The sequence below is a fragment of the Carcharodon carcharias genome, chromosome 19 (genome assembly GCF_017639515.1).
Source record: "Carcharodon carcharias isolate sCarCar2 chromosome 19, sCarCar2.pri, whole genome shotgun sequence".
In the NCBI taxonomy this organism is placed as follows: domain Eukaryota; kingdom Metazoa; phylum Chordata; class Chondrichthyes; order Lamniformes; family Lamnidae; genus Carcharodon; species Carcharodon carcharias.
In genome coordinates this window covers 56,236,676-56,254,305 of record NC_054485.1, presented here as the reverse complement: position 1 = coordinate 56,254,305, position 17,630 = coordinate 56,236,676, and the positions used below count along the sequence as shown (strand labels likewise).

Below are 17,630 nucleotides of genomic sequence, written 5' to 3'. Positions count from 1 at the left end.
AGAGAAGCAGTGGAAGACATTTAAGGGGATATTTCAGAATACTCTAAAAAAGGCATATTCCTACCAGAAAGAAAAATTCTAAGGCAAGGACCCACTACCCGTGGTTAACTAAAGTTAAGGAAAGCCTCAAACTTAATGAAAAAGCATGTAACTGCGCAAAGATGAGTGGCAGGTTGAATGATTGGTCAGAATATAAAAAGAATGGCATAGAATGACTAAAATGTTAATCAGGAAAAAGAAATTAGAGTATGAGAGGAAGCTAGTTAGAAATGTAAAAATGGATTGCAAGCATTTATACAGGTATTCCAGCATTTTCCCAACAACTGATGTTTGGATGATTGGCCTATAGTTCACAGTTTTCTCTCTCCTTCCTTTCTTGAAAAGTGGTGTAACATTTTCCAACTTTCAATCTAATGAGACCATTCCTGAATTTAAGGAACTTTAGAAAATCGTAGCCTGCACATCCACTATCTCTGCAGCTGTCTCTTTTAGAACCTAGGGTGTAGGCATCAGGCACTGAGGATTTGTCGGATTTTAATTGCTTAAATTTCGCCTATACTTTTTCTCGGCTGATATTAATTTCCTCAATTTCTTCACCTTTTTAGCCCCTAGGTAATGGTCTATCTCTGGTATGAAGCTTGTGCCTTCTACTGTGAAGACAAATATGAAACATTTGTTCAATGCATCTGCCATTTCCTCATTCCCCATGATTTCTCCAGACTCTGCTTCTCAGGGACCAACGTTTACTTTAGCTGTTCTCTTTCTTTTTAAATACTTATATAAGCTCTTAAAATCTGTTTTCATGGGTAGAATCTTACCTATGGTGGGCAGGCTGGTCAGGAGTGGGCGTGGAGCAGATCACCATGCACTACCAGTGCAGGCAGGTGGAGGAGGGAGAGTCGGGGCCTGTGCTCTTTCATGCAGCATGGAGCTGCCTTAGGGAGATTAAGTAGATACTAAAAGTTTTTTAAAAATAAAAGCAAACATTATTTGAACATGTTCCCTCATGTGACAGTGTCACATGCGCTGGGACATGTTTGTGAAGATGACAAAATTTATTTATTAATTTTATAAAGCCTTCAGGAAACCTCATCCCGCCCATGGATGAAGTTTCCTGGAAAACGCGAAAGCTGCTTGGGCTCGTCACCTGCCCGCCAACCTTAAGGTTGGATGGGCAGCGTTGTTAATAGGGTACAAAACAAAAACAGAATTACCTGGAAAAACTCAGCAGGTCTGGCAGCATCGGCGGCGAAGAAAAGAGTTGACGTTTCGAGTCCTCATGACCCTTCGACAGAACTTGAGTTCGAGTCCAAGAAAGAGTTGAAATATAAGCTGGTTAACTGTTAGCTGGGTCATGAGGACTCAAAACGTCAACTCTTTTCTTCTCTGCCAATGCTGCCAGACCTGCTGAATTTTTCCAGGTAATTCTGTTTTTGTTTTGGATTTCCAGCATCCGCAGTTTTTTTGTTTTTATCTTGTTAATAGGGTAATTTGCTTTCGTAATGGTCTTAATAGGCTGTTGACAGTTCGGCGGGCCTGCAGCCGTCTCTGGCGCGTGCCCGCTGAATGCAATATCGAAATGACGCGCAATGACGTCTGGATGCACGCCCAATGTCTTCTCATGTCATCTTATCTGTCGACGTGTCGAGCCCGCTTCCAGGTATCTGGTGAGATAGTTGATGCATTGGTTTTGATTTTCCAAAACTCCCCAGATTCAGGGAAGGTTCCATTAGATCGGAAGATAGCAAATGTAGCTCCATTATTCAAAAAGGGAGAAAGACAAAATGTGAAAAACTACAGGCCAGTTAGCTCAACATCTATCTTAGGGAACATGTTAGAAACTATTATTAAAGAAGTTATAGCAGGCACTTAGATAAGCTCAAGGTTATCATGCAGAGTCAACATGTTTTGTGAAAGGGAAACCGTTTTTAACCAACTTATTGGAGTTATTTGAGGAAGTAACAGGTGCTGTGGATAAAGGGGAACTGGTGAATGTGCTGTACTGAGATTTCCAGAAGGCATTTGTTAAAGTGCCACATCAAAGGTTATGGCGGAAAATAAAATCTCATGGTATCAGGGTAACATATTGGCAAGGATAGAAGATTGGCTGGCTAACAGGAAGCAGAGAGTAGGCATAAATGGGTCTTTTTCAGGTTTGCATGATATAATGAGTGGTGTGCCACAGTGCTAGGACCTCAGCTGTTTACAATTTACATAAATGACTTGGATGAAGCAGTGGATGGGATGGTTGCTAAATTTGCTGATCTCACAAAGATAGATAGGAAACTTAAGTTGTGAAGAGGACATAAGGAGGCTACAAAAGATATAGATAGGCTAAATGAGTGGGCAAAGATCTGGCAAATGGAGTATAACGTGGGAAAATGTGAAACTGTCCATTTTGGTAGGAAAAATAAAAGAATCATATTACCTAACTGGTGAGAGATTGCCGAGCTCTGGGGTACAGAGGGATCTGGGTGTCCTGGTGCATGAATCACAAAAGGCTAGTATTCAGGTAGAGCAAGTAATTAGGAAAGCTAATAGAATGTTTTCATTTATTGCGAAGGAAATTGAATACAAAAGTAGGGAGGTTATGCTTCAGTTGTACAGGGCACCAGTGAGACCACATTTGGAGTACTGTGTACAGTATTGGTCACCTTATTTAAGGAAGGATGCAAATGCATTGGAAGCAGTTCAGAGAAAATTTACCAGACTAATGGAATGGGTGGATTGTCTTATGAGGAAAGGTTGGACAGACTAGGTTTGTACCCAGTGGAGTTTAGAAGAGTAAGAGCCGACTTGATTGAAACATATAAGATTCTGAGGGACCTTGACAGGGTGGATGTGGAGAGGATGTTTCCTCTTGTGGGAGAATCTAGAACTAGGGGTCACTGTTTAAAAATAAGTGGACGCCCATTTAAAACAGAATGAGGCAAACATTTTTCACCCAGAGGACTGAGTGTCTTTGGAACTCTCTTCCTGAATAGGTGGTGGAAGCAGAGTCTTTGATATTTTTAGGGCAGAGTGGATAGATTCTTAGTAAGCAAGGGGGTGATAGGTTATCGGGGATAGGTGGGATGCAGATTTCAGTTTACCGTCAAATTTAGCAATGGAGCAGGCTCGAGGGGATGAATGGCCTACTCCTGCTCCTTGTTTCTATGTTCAATTAAATCTGGAAGTCTACCACTTTCCTACAGTAAAAATACAGCTCTCTAAACCCTATCATAACTATGAGCCTCGAAGTAAGGTATGATAGGCGTGGATCTCTACTGAACCGTTTTTCAGAGTCTCTATGCCACTCGTCATGCAAAGTGATCAAACTGGACCACACAATTCAAGATCAAGATCAAGCAAGGCCTCATATGGAGGTTAAAAACATTTCTTTTTTTGTATTTAACTGTCCTGCCAAACATTCTAAAACTCTGGGCAAAATTTTTACCTCAGCTGGCAGGCATGCGCCCGATCTGCTTGAGCATAAAGTGACGCACGTTGACATTGGGCGAGCGTCCCGACGTCAACGCACAGTTGTGCGATATTTCAGTCAGCAAGTGCATGTGGGAATCGGCAGTGCGCCCGCCGACAATTAAAAGGCCTGTTAAAGCCATTAAAGCCTTAATTAACTTACATTTTTCGCTGCCTGTCCAACCTTATGTTTGGCGAAAAGGCCAAGCAGCCTTTGCACATTTTAGGAAACCTCATCCACGGGTGGGATGAAGTTTCCAAAAGCAAATAAAAATAAAATAAAATTTTTTAATTTGAATTAATAACATGTTCCTGCTCATGTGATAGAGTCATGTGAAGGGACATGTTTTATAACATTTTGAACCTTTATTTATTTTTCTGAAACTCTTCATCTCCCTGAGGCAGCTCAGGGAGAATTGCAACTGTGTACTCATGTGCAAAGTTCATGCTCGCACTTCATCTTCTGCAGTCATTTAATATTGTGCATTACAACCTATAAGGTCAGGTAGCAACTGTGGAGGGACTGCTAGCTTCATCTATGCATTGTACATAACTGCTTATCTAAACTGCAGTCCAACATGCATATGCAATGGAGTCTCCAGTGGCAGAGGGATTTTGGTTAATGGAAGTATCTTTTATGACTGCTCACACTGCTGGAATAGCCCTGCCGAGAGAGGGAGGTGCAGGGGACAACTGAGACACTTTCCAACAACGATGACATGTATATAGCACCTCTAATGTAGCAAAACATCCCAAGGTGCCAGAGTGTTACCAACAAAAATTTTGGCACCAAGCCACAGAAGGAGCTAAAAAGGTAAGTTTTAAGCAGCATCTTAAAGTAGGAAAGAGAGGCAAAGAGGCAGAGAAATTTTGAGGAGGGAATTCCAAAGCTTAGGGCAGAGGCATTTGAAAGCATGGTTGCCAATAGTCGAATAACTAAATTCAGGAAGCGCAAGGTGCCAGAATTAGAAGATTGCAGAAATTTCAAAGTCTTGTAGTGTTGGAGGAAGTTACAAAGATAGGGACAATTAAAGCTATGGAGGGATTTGCAAACAAGGACGAGGATTTAAAATTGAGGGGTTGTTGGATCGGGAGTGAGCATAGGTCAGTGTTGGGGTGCTAGGTGAACAGAACTTGGTATGAGTTAAGATATGGGCAGCAGAGTTTCCTTGAGCACAACTTGTTGTGGGGTAGAAGATTGGAGGCCGGTCAGGAAAGCATAGAACTAGTTATCTCTGAAGCCAACAAAATCAGGAATGATGTTTTCAGCAGCAGCTGAAATTGAAAGGTTAAGAATCGGGCTAGTGATGGCAGGAATAAAGGTTTGGAAGCTTATTTTGGGGTCAAACATAACAGCAAGGATGTGTAAGTCCATATATTTGCCAGGAAGAAGGATTGAAACAGTGGACAGAGAACAGAGTTTGAATCACCAACAAGTTCAAGGCTGTGCTCTTTCCAATATTTAGTTGGAGGAAATTTCTGTTCATTCAATATTCATTTTGGACAAAGAGTGTGATAAACTAGACACAAAGGAGGGGTCAAGAGGGTGGTGAAGTAGATCAGAGTGTTGTTCATAGAAAGATATGTTTTAGAATACGAATCAATCTTCTTTAGCGATGCATTAGGTGTCAGGTACATCACTGGCAGAATTCATAGTACAGTTCCATCATACTAACCTAGGAAACTCTAATCGGGTTAGGTATACCATGCGTTATGTACAAAGTAAAGCTCCCTGTACTATTTTGTGCAATGTGTTTTAATCTCATTGTTAAAACAAGAACCGCTACTGCACCAGTATGAACTTCCATATATTTCTCACCAGCCATCCTTGTGGCTTCTTTGAGTAAGGCATGTATCCAATAGGATATAGGTGGAGCTGATTTTGAGAAGTAAGAACGTTGTAATAACTGGTTGTCGTATTTTTGCGTTTTTACACTAAATATATTATTTTGTTCAGAATCAGCAGCCACTCCTGATAGCAGCACTTGCATCCCTTATGATTCCAACATCTAAGTAAACAATAGAAACTCAGGAATAGTAACAGAGAATTCTTCCTCTGTGTGATGACTACGAGACTGTATCATGTGTAGCACCAAGTTCTCCACTCTTTGAAAAGGATTGACCAGATTGAGACTCAAGCTCTTAACAGCTGGTTTATTTAAACACAATAGGTAAATAAACAGCATAAACAGTTTATAAATGAATATAATATTTCCTTTGATATATAAAATGGAACTCAGTTTCTCTTTGTATATTGACTTGAAGCTCACTTATTACACTGTGAAAGAAAAAATGCTGCAAATTGGTTTTGCTTCCCTGCTATCAATACATACTTAAGCAAAGAATTTTTCTGTTGATTGGAGGCTTCCTAAAGAATTAAATTCCAAATCCATTTGAAGTTTTCATGAAACAAAAACATTTCTCTTTTATGAATTTTGAATGTATAGGCAATTCTTTACCCACAACCTTTGCCATGCAGTTTGAAATCTTCAGCCAATGAACCCAATTAGTTCCTTGGACTTGCTACGGAACTTTTCCTAACATGTCACACTTTTGAACTTTACTTCAGCCAGCATGGTTGGTCTCTGAGTTTTTAGATTTTCCTTTAAGCAATACTGTAATCATGAACTTATATTCTCTCAAACACTGGGCAGAATATTTCCGTTGGGGGCGGGGCCCGCTCGCCAATGTGAAAATGACGCCAACTGAGGCCATTGACAAGGTAGTTAAATCAATTAAACGCCCTACCCATCCAACCTTAAGGTTGGTGGGCAGGCCAGGAGCACTATTGGGCTTCCGATAAAGCAGGAAACCTCATCCAGTGGCGGGATGAGGTTCCACATCGGCTTTAAAAAACTTTAATAAAGTTTCTGTGAAATTTATTAACATGTCTCATCTTGTGTGACATTTGTCACATGAGGGGGACATGTTAATAACTTTTTTATTTTTCTATTTTAAAACTTTCAGCGCTCTCCCTGAGGCAGCACTTAGTCTCAGGGAGATGTGCACTGTTTCGCACACATGCGCCAAAGAGTGCACTCTGGCAGTTGGGAAATCCGCCCCCCCCACCCGCACAGGAAGACTTCAACTGCATCATCGATGCGGCTGGACGATCCGAAAGGGTCAAGATCCCTAATGGAAACAGTTAAGGATGCCAAGCTGCGTGATGTCTTCAGCAGCCCTGCAGACGGAGTGCAGCGTAGATACAACTGGTCGCGGCCAGACGGGTCCATCCATTCCAGGATAGACTTCCTGTTTGTGTCACGTGCGTTTGCAGTCAGATCCACCGACGTCAAGCCGGTGTTCTTCTCTGGCCACTGCCTCCTACTGGCTGACTGTCACTTAGAGGAAGACCAGAGGGTGGGCAGGGGGGCATGGAAGCTAAATTTGCAACTGCTGACCCCAGAGAATATTGAGGAGCTCAACAGGGATTAAAGGTTGGAGAACCGTGAAACCCCTCTTTGAGTCCCTGCCACACTGGTGGATAGTGGGCAAGGGAAACATCAAGAGGTTTTTCATCCTCAAAGGTGCCCTGAAAGCTAGAAAGGAACAGAGGGAAATGTCCCACTCCAGAAAAAATGCAGAACCTGCTCCGGCTGCAGTCGATGGGGGTTGATGTCAAGGAGGAACTCGAAGAGGTGAAGAGCCAGCAAGCCTTGCTCTTTGCCTCGGAGGCCTCCAAGATCATCTTCCGTTCCAGAGTCCGCTCCGTGGAGCACGATGAGATGTGCTCATGTTTCTTCTTCCAAAAGGTACACAGAGAGAGCTCTGTGATCAGCAGCCTGAAGGAAGAAGACGGCTCAGTAAAGTCATCGCAATCCAATATTTAGAGGATCAGCAAATCCTATTATGCTGGATTGTACGACATGAAGCCCACAGACAGCACGGCCTCCCAGTCCTTCCTGTCCTCTCTCACCTCCTCTATCAGGAGGTCTTAGACGACAGTACATGGGAGAGCCTGGACAAACCGCTAACTCCTGACGAACTGACTAAGGCCCTTGAGTCCTTCGAAAACAGTAAAACTCCCGGAAGCAATGGCTTACCAGTGGAGTTCTATTTGGCTCTGTGGGACTGGATCGGCCCAGACCTGCTAGAAGTGTATGAGAGTATGCTCCTGGCCGGCAGCATATCAGAATCCATGAGGAAAGGCATCATCACCCTCATCTACAAGCACAAAGGGGAAAAGGGAAGAAATTAGAAATTGGCGACCCATTTCACTGTTGAATATGGACTATAAGATTCTGTCCAAGGTCATCGCCAATCGGGTCAAGTCCGCTCTGGAATTGGTGATCCACCCTGACCAGACCTGCACTGTGCCGGGCAGGAAGATCTCTGACAGCCTCGCGCTGCTCAGGGATACAACTGCCCATGTGCAGGACAGGGGTGTGACAACTGCCTCATCAGCCTGGATCAGGAGAAGGCCTTTGACAGAATATCGCACACCTACATGGTGAATGTGCTCTTCAACATGGAGTTTGGGGAGGGAATTTGCAATTGGATCCAACCGCTCTACACTAACATCAGTAGCGCAGTCTCAATCAATGGGTGGGAATCAGATAGCTTTCTGATTAAATCTGGAGTCAGGCAGGGCTGCCCTCTCTCCCCTGTCCTGTTTGTGTGTTGTATAGAACCCTTTGCTGAGTCCATCAGGAAGGATCCGGGCATAAGAGGAGTGACAATCCCAGGCAGTGGAGGCACTCAGTTCAAAGCCTCCCTGCATGTGGGGGCAACGCTCCCTCTCCATTGCAGGTAAGAACCTGGTCATCAGGTGTGAGGCACTCTCGATGTTGCTATATGTGGAGCAGGTCTGGCCCATTCCAGACTCCTGCGCGATGGCGATCACCCGAGCCATCTTTCGCTTTATCTGGAGGTTGAAAATGGATCGTGTCTGCAGGGATGCGATGTACAAGCCTCTAGATAAAGGGGGAGAAAACATGCCCAACATCGCCCTGATGGCCACCTTTGTGTGCGGCTGCATCAAGCTGTGTGTAGACCCTCGGTACGCAAACACCAAGTGTCACTACGTGCTGAGGTTCTACCTGTCCCCGGTGTTGCAAAGGACGGGTCTGGCCAGGCTGTTGTGGAACGCTCCAAGTAGTTGGACCATGCCATACCACCTGTCCCTGGTGGAAAAATTTAGGCAGAGAAATACCTTTGACCACAAGTCCATCAGGCAGTGGTCGGCACGTAACGTCTTAGAGGCCCTGCGGGAAAAGGAGAGGGTGGATGTGGGATGGTTGCCCGAGCAGACTGTCAAAGTCATTTGGCAGAATGCCTCATCGCCAGAACTTCCCAACAAGCACCAAGATGTAGCTTGGCTGGTGGTGAGAAAGGCCCTCCCTGTCAGATCCTTCCAACGCTCCAGGAGTCTCAACCCCTCTGCAGGTTGCCCTCGAGGTGGCTGTGGTGGTGATAAGACCATTGTTCACCTCCTTGTGGATTGTGCCTTTGCAAAAAAGGTCTGGAGAGAGATGCAGTGGTTTCTGTCGAGGTTCATCCCGAGCAGTTCTGTGACACAAGACTCTGTGCTCTACGGGCTGTTCCCAGGGACACACACCAAGACAATCATCAACTGCGGCTGGAGGATCAACACGGTGAAAGACGCTCTTTGGTCTGCCCGAAACTTGTTGGTCTTCCAGTGCAAAGAGTTGTCCCCAACCGAGTGTCGCAGACTGGCACATTCCAAAGTCCAGGACTACGTGCTGAGGGACGCACTAAAGCTTAGGGAAGCTGCCACAAAGGCGCAATGGGGAAAAGTCGCTGTCTAAGACCTTTCTGCCACAGAGCAGCAATGGGCTGGGAACTGTTGAGGGTTTCTCGGGCTGCACAGCTCAAAGTGAATGCCTGCATTGATACTAATTGTATTATGTGTATTGAAGCACCTCAGAGTGCAACATGATTTATGTTGATAACTCCAATACCATTGTCTGATTGTCTGCATTGACCATATTGAAATGATTGTAATATTCATTGATTGTATTGATGTACCTTGTGATCTATGTGTAAAAGTTGAATCTGATTGTACTTTTGTGATGGTGATTTTTGAAATGTTTTAGAATGTTCTTCCAGATATTTTATGAATAAAGCATATTTTTCAAAAAAAAGCATAGCGCTGCCCTAAGGCCCGCCCACTTAAAATGGCAGCAGGGCCCGTTTCGGTGGCAGCGATTGGCTGCCCGCCCGCCACCGAGTCGGTGGGGCCCGCCCGCCCATCAGGGGCAAAATTCTGCCCACTGTTTCTAACAATTAGGATACATTAAACATTCAATGCAAATAAAAATCCACATTTTATGACATAAATGTTACACTTAGTACCCTTGATTTTAAGCAATAAATGCAACTTTTAACTCAAATAATGCCAACAGATGTGTTACAAGTGGTAGGAAGACATTTGTGAATTGAAGAGCAAAGAAGAATAAAAATAATTTTTTTGGTAGGTGCAAGCTAATTATTAAATGATGATTTCCTGGATAAAAATTTATTTTTCGATTTGAATCTACTTTATATAAGTCCTGCTATTTTCTACCAGGTGGAAATCTAATTTAATGCCAGCACAAAAACTTTGTGAGCAGAAAATTGCATTGTACAGGATTAAGGAAAAAAATATTATTTTTACTCTTTCATGGAGCATGGGCATCGCTGACAAGGCCAGCAATTTTATTGCACATCCATAATTGACCTTGAGAAGGTGATGGTCAGCTGCCTACTTGATTGGCTACAGTCCATGTGGTGTAGGCGCACCCACAGTACTGATAGGGAAAAAGTTCCAGGATTTGACCCAGCAACTGAAGGAACAACGATATAATTCCAAGTCAGGATGGAGTGTGGCTTGGAGGGGAATTGTAGATGGCATTCCCATGCATCTGCTGCTCTAGTCCTTCTAGGAGGTAGAGGTCACAGATTTGGAAGATGCTGTTTTATTGATTAGATAGGAATCACTTCTAAAAAGAAAATGCCCAGAAGTGTCCAGAATTCCTTGACATCAATTAATGCACTCTTCTGTCTAAACAGTGTTCTATATATTCTATATAGCAACAGATGATCTCACCAGCAGCATTGTGATCAACTCAATTCTTTTCTAACAATAGAAAAAGCAGCAAACAGTCCCACTTGCACCAAGAATGTTGGCTTAAAATAGGGGTTTTTCAAGACAATTATTAGGAGAAATATTCTGACAAATAATGTAAATAGGATGAAAATGGGAAGAAAATCAAAATGTTGCAACTCATATGTTGAGCAATCTGATTGGCCAGTGAGTGTGTTCCAATCCCAGTAAATACTTAAAATAGCATGGGACCATATAAAGAAAGCATCTTGTGTTCTCTTTTTGTATAAATCATCACCAACACACACCATGGCCAGAATTTTCCCATTGGCGATTTGGGGGCAGGGTTCGCTTGCCGATGGGAAAATGATGTGGGATGACCTCGGGAGGAACCCCCGATGCCATCCTGGTCCCTTTAAGTTTTCAGGAAGGCGGGCGGACAGTGAAATCAGCTGTCCGTCCGCCAACCTGTCAATGGCCAATTGAGGCTAATTAAAGTAATAGAAGGCCCTGCCCATCTAACCTTAAGGCTGCTGGGCAGGGGTGAGGGGTGAGGTTTCATGTTCCTTTTTAAAAACTTTAATAAAGGTCATGTGATATTTATTGACATGTCCCATCTCGTGTGACATTGTCACATGAGGGGGACATGTTAATAGTTTTTTTATTTCTCTATTTTTTATGTTTTTGACAGTAGGCAAAATTTTGCCCTTGGTGGGCGTGTGGGGCCCACCGGCTTGGCGGCGGGTGGACAGCCGACCTCTGCCATTGAAGCGGGGCCCGCCGCCATTTTGAGTGGGCGGGCCAATTAAGGCCCGCTTTGTGGCCTGCCCGACAGGAAGTGCTATGCGCTTCCTGTGTGGGGGTGGGGGAGGGGCGGCAATCCCCACCTGTCAAAGTGCGTTCTTTCGCTCATGCACGTGAAAGAGCGCACTGCTCCCTGAGACGAAGTGCTGTCTCAAGGAGATTACTGACAGTCCAAAAAACTTTAAAAATAGAAAAATTTAAAAATTATTAACATGTCCCCCTCATATGACAATGTCACACGAGATGGGACATGTTAATAAATATCACATAAAATGTATTAAAGTTTTTAGAAACGGACATGAAACCTCATCCCGCCGGTGGATGAGGTTTCATGCTTTATCAGAAGCCCGCTGGGTCTCCTGGCCTGCCTGCCAACCTTAAGGTTGGATGGGCAGGTCTTTAATTATCTTAATTACTCTGTCAATGGCCTCAATTGGCAATTGACAGGTTGGCAGGCGGACAGCTAAAGTGAAACCAATTTATTGCTGCAGGGCAGGTAGTTGTATTAAAGCTACAAAACTCATCACAGCTAAAAAAGATGGCTACATCCAGATAACTGGCTATGTTGCTGTCACAAGAGGAGCCATCACTTGTTGTTTGGGTAAACTCTAACTCTGCGTAGAATAACACATGCTAGAGCACACTCGCTCTTGTAGTTTATGAGACATCTTAACCTATGAATGAATTATTATCTCATAATAGGCTACAATTCTATTAGGCATCTGTTATTCTCTGTGCTACCCTGTATGTTTTCATCAAACCAATGATTTGTTTTGTATAACATGATTTATTACTGTTCTATTCACATTGGATTTAATTACACTACTCCGTGCTCTGCATGATATTACCAAAACAGCTATGATACTGTGTCCTACTTATTATGCAGCTTTTTGTATTGTACATATTTATTACAATACACCAGGGTTCCTCAAAGAACCAGCTCTTGAGAACTACAAAGTATTAGATATGTTTTTTGCTCCTATTGAAAAGAGCACAACAGCGATGGCCACTATATATATTTTTAATAAACACTGCTAACAAAATGAGATAGTGATATAGAAAGCTTGAGATAGGTAAATGGCTTGGCAGAGATAAGGGGCCAATGTTCCTTTGTCTTTGAAACAGATAAAAAGCATACTTTTCAATATTTTAGTGAAATGCAGATGAATCACATATGCATCTGGCCTTCCTAAATGGTAACTGTTATGAATGCCATTTTATTAGTGACAGAGAGAAGTGTGGGACAAACATTTTTTTTAATAGGGACATGGGTTTCCCAGCATGCTGCCAAAGAACAAACTGTGGCAGCACATCACAAGATTTATTAGCGCAACAAAAGATCTGGTAGGTCACACGACTTAAGCAAGAAAATAAAAAGTAAAGTTTGAAGTTGAAAATAACAGGTTTATGGAAACAGTATTATACTTTGCCATACGGGGACAGTGAATGCATTACAGAAATCGACTTCTATAGGTCAAATCACTGCATCTAATTCCTATTGCACTTTGCTGGTAAAGCTAACATGCAATGAAAGGTACAGCATATCACAGGTGATATTGTGTTAGCATGTATAACTTCCATTCTTGACAGGTAGGAATGCTTTTTGAGGTATGTCGATCATTAATGATTACTCTGCTGTTACTTTCTTCTGATATTTCATCATTCTTCGCCTTTTTACTAAGACAGGCAGATAGTAATTTTGACCCCCAGATTTCAAAGTAGCTCATGGGCAGAATTTTTAGGTCAGCATGCAGGCCCGACACGTCCGACCAAGAAATAAAGCCCGTTGATGTCGGCTGAGCATGCCGATGTTAACGTGCACCCTCATGGATATTTTGCTAGGCAGGTGTGCGAAGAAGACGGAGGCAGGCTCGCTATTGATTAACGGGCCAGTTAAGGCCCTTAAGACACCAATTGTCTCAGAGTTTACGTAGCCCGTGCAGTTTTCAGGCCATCACACGGGCATGACGGGCAGGCCACATTTTCAAAAACCTCATCCACGGGCGGAATAAGAGGGGTGAGTGGGCTTGCTAATGCGAGTAGTTTATACTTTAGCTAATAACTTGTTACTGCTTGCTTGTGTGAACTGGACGTTTTCATTTTGCTTCAGAGCTGCTTTGACAAAAGTAAGAGGCTTCAGTTCAGGACTCCGAAGGATTCATACCACTTGGGTCTTTCCAGGTAGCAGACAGCCTTCCCTTACCCTGGGAATGGGGATTGTGGTCTCTGCTGGAGGCACCTCCTCTGAGGAGAAAGAGAGGGCCAGAAGGGGAAGGAGGCCAGGTGTCCTTATTCAGCCTCCAGGGGAATGACCTGTGGGAGGAGAGGCGCAGGCACAAGGGGCACAGGGCCAACAGGAAGTCCAAGGCGAAAGAAGCCACAGAAGACGCCACTATCTTGCTGCCAGGGTTTACAGGCAGCAATGCAATATGTCTGAGGTGCCAAAGGAGGCTCTGCTTCTCCATCTATCAGATGATCGGCCCTGAATCAGCTCCAACTGTGTGGGTGGACACCTCATGCCAGCGGCGCTGAAGGTCACAGTGGCCCTCAACTTCTATGCCTCCAGATCTTTTCAAGGGTCGGTGGGTGATCTTTGTGGAGTCTCCCAATCAGCTGTCCAAAGTTGCGTCAAGCTGGGGACAGATGCTCTGTTCAGGCGTGCATTGACTTTCATCACTACTGCACAGACGAGGCCAGCCAGGCAGAGTGAGCCAGAGGCTTTGCCACAATTGCTGGGTTCCCCTGCGTCCAGGGTGCAGTCGACTGCACACATGTGGCCATCAAGACACCAGCGGGCAAGCTCAGCATCTTCGTCAACAGGAAGGCCTTCCACTCCATGAATGTGCAGATAGTGTGTGGCCACAGGATGCAGATTCTGCAAGTCTGTGCAAGGTACCCAGGCAGCTCCCATGACGCTTACATCCCGAGACACTCCCAGATGCCGAGGCTCTTCAGTGCTCCAGCCCGACTAGATGGTTGGCTGCTGGGTGACAAGGGCTATCCCCTCAAAAGATGGCTCATGATGCCTCTCCATCATCCAAAAACAGAGGCCAAGCAGCAGTAGAATAGGAGCCATGCCCCCACATGGCAGTGGTAGAGAGAGCCATAGGTCTTCTCAAGATGCGCTTCCAATGCCTGTACCATTCAGGTGGTACACTCCAATACCCCCCAGATCGTGTGTCACTGACAGTGGTTGCATGCTGCACTCTCCACAATCTAGCACTGGAAAGGGGGGCTGCAGTGGAGGAAGAAGATCTTGATGTAGCTGCTCTGGCAACAGACAATGAGTCCAAGAACGAGCATGGTCAGGATAACACTGAGGGGATAGATGCTGACCTGGGCAACCTCCCGGGAGGCAAGGACATTCAGGACGCTTTTATCCAAAGCTCCTTCAGTTACTTTACCAAATAAGAACCACCACGATATGCCAGGGCTGCAGGCTCTATACTCGATCCCTGACAGGAACATTTGCTTGGTGAACAACATGCACCATGTGCAATTTCAATAAAGTTCAATGAGAACCAAATCACTCATAACATCATGGGTTACCCTGCACCTGCAAAACAAATGAAGCACCCAGAGGCTTGTTGTACAAAAACACATTTAATGATATGGTGCCTGGCATACATAATATAAATGAAATTGAGAGGTGTTATCCATCACACCAATGAACATTTAACGTAAAAGTGGAGGAAACAAATATCACCAGTGATAAGTCGGTGTTGTGCTTAAGGTGCTTTAAGTTTCTGCTTGCGGGAGCTACGTTTAGGTGCTTACCCTGTGCTGGCACTGGCATTGGAGACAGCCTGCTCACTCTGCTGTCTTGTTGGCCTTGATGACCTTGGTGGCCGCAGAGCCTGTGCTGGCCCCGCTTGGGAGGGAGCGGCCAGTGCCACGGCTGGCGTCTCCCCAATTGCTGTAGCCTCATCAGATGCCATGGTCACCCTCAGTTCCATCCGGCTCCTCACCTCCAGCCAAGAGGATTCCTCCTCCATTGAAGAACTAGAAATGAGCAGCTTGGAAGACCCATCACAGCATTTACCCATGTCCTCCACCAGCACAGACACACCTCGATGGGACCTAGATCTGGAGCAGGCTCGGGTTCATAATCTGATGGTCACCGCATGGACGCATGTCCGCAGCATGAGGAGGCAGATTCAGCCGAGCTCCCCGGCACTCGGAGGACTGCTGGGGAAGAGGCATCTGTCAGGTTCGAGTCAGATAATGAGCCTCTGGATTTGGCCTTCCAATTCATCCTGGACAGTCAGCAGAAGGTGGGGGAACATCATGCAGAGCTGTTGGAAGCTCTCAACAAAGTGGCACACAATTTGGAGGAGTGCCTCTGCGTGCTCTCTGATGAAGTGGTGCCCACACGTCCACATGGAGGTTACCATGGGGAGGATGGCAGGTGCCATGGTGACCCTGGTCCGGCAGAATGTGGAGATGTGTGGAGATGCAGACCTGCACGCCATCGCGGCAGCCATGGGTGAGTTCCTGAAGTGATGATGTGAGGGGGAAAGAGGGCACCTTGATGTCCTTCTAGGTGCTCCTTCCCCTCAAGGCGTCAGGCCGGGGCCCCTGGGCACCCGAAGGGAGGAGAAGCGGCAGCTGGACATCCTGGGTCATCCACTCAGGAATCCCAGAGGCCGTCTGCTCCCTCTGAGTCCCCTTTGCCTGTGACACCCCTCAACCTCATCCTCTGTCACCGCATAGGGAGCAGCTGGCCCACAGGAGGACAGCCAAAGCAAGCCAGGGCCCTCAAGGCCTCAGCTCTCCAGCGGACCCATGCTGAAGTCATCAGAGGTAACAGGGCCAACCATTGCATAGGCTGTCTCCACCCCTGTTGCAGCTGTCTGGGCAGCAACTAGAAGAAGTCTGTGACGTTCAAAAATTAAGCAATTCTGATCACAGTTGGTTGCATGGATGAATACATTTTGTCATTTTACAATCTGGAAATATATTCAGTTTCACTGAAGAGGCTTCGCAAGTCCTCCCACTGTACACCACTCCCCACCCCAACTAGCTGTTCAGCTGCACACAGCCGACCCACGAGTGATTCTGGAAAGAGAAGTGTGTTTGGCAGGGCTTTTCAGAGACTCATGCAAGCACTCTCCCACGAATGCAGATCCTTCCTGAATTACACTCATCTCAACAACCTGAGCATTTTCAATGCTGCCTCCTGGAGTTCACTCTCAGTTGACTATCTGAGCTGAACTGCATCTCCCCCAACCCATTGATCACACTCCCATGAAACATAAGAACTAGGAGCAGGAACAGGCAATTCAGCCCCTCGAGCCTGCTCCACCATTCCAGACGATCATGGCTGATCTCATTTCGGCCTCAACTCCAATTTCCCACCCGCTCCCCATAACCTTTCAAATGCATTACTAATTAAAAATCTGTCCATCTCCTCCTTAAATTTATTCAGCGTCCCGGCATCCACTGCACTCTGAGGTAGTGAATTCCACAGATTCACGACCCTTTGAGAAAGGTAATTCTTCCTCATCTCAGATTTAAATCTACCACCCCTTAGCCTAAAACTATGGTCTCTCGTTCTAGAACGCCCTACAAGGGGAAACATCTGCTCCACGTCTGATTTGTCTATTCCCTTTAGCATCTTATATACCTCAATTAGATCTCCTCTCATCCTTCTAAACTCCAGCAAGTATGGGCCTAATCTGCTCAATCTCTCCTCATAAGACAAGCCCCGCATCTCTGGAATCAATCTAATGAACCTCCTCCAATGCAACTACATCCTTCCTCAAGTAAGGGGACCAAAACTGTGCACAGTACTCCAGGTGCGATTTCACCAATGCCTTGTTCAGTTGCAACAACACTCCCCTATTTTTATACTCAATTCCTTTAGCAATAAATGCCAAAATTCCATTTGCCTTCATTATTACATGCTGTACCTGCTAGCTTTCAGCGATTCATGCACAAGGACACCCAGATCCCTCTGCACTGAAGCATTCTGATGTTTCTCTCCATTTAAATAATAAGTCACTTTTTTATTCTTCCGACCAAAATGGATAACCTCACACTTATCACGTTAAACTCCATCTGCCAAATTTTGGCCCATTCACTTAACCTGCCCATATGCATTTGTAAATTTCTTATTTCTTCATTGCAACTTGCTTTCCCACCTATTTTGGTGTTATCTGCAAATTTTGCTATAGTACCTTCTATTCCTGAATCCAAGTCATTAATATAGATTGTAAATAGTTGGGGCCCAAGGACCGAACCCTGTGGCACCCCACTAGTTATAGCTTGCCATCCAGAAAAGGACCCATTTATCCTGACTCTCTGCTTTATGTTGGTTAGC

General features: G+C 45.0%; 1 protein-coding gene across 1 annotated transcript in view; it reads right to left on the bottom strand.

The window, feature by feature from the left end:
• The window catches only part of adgrb2 (adhesion G protein-coupled receptor B2), a 1,120,188-nt gene that overhangs the window by 300,193 nt on the left and 802,365 nt on the right, over window positions 1-17,630 (bottom strand). Inside the window, exon 22 of the mRNA XM_041212905.1 lies at window positions 15,923-15,937. Coding sequence (XP_041068839.1) covers window positions 15,923-15,937 — 15 coding nt within the window. The remainder of the gene's footprint in view (window positions 1-15,922; window positions 15,938-17,630) is intronic.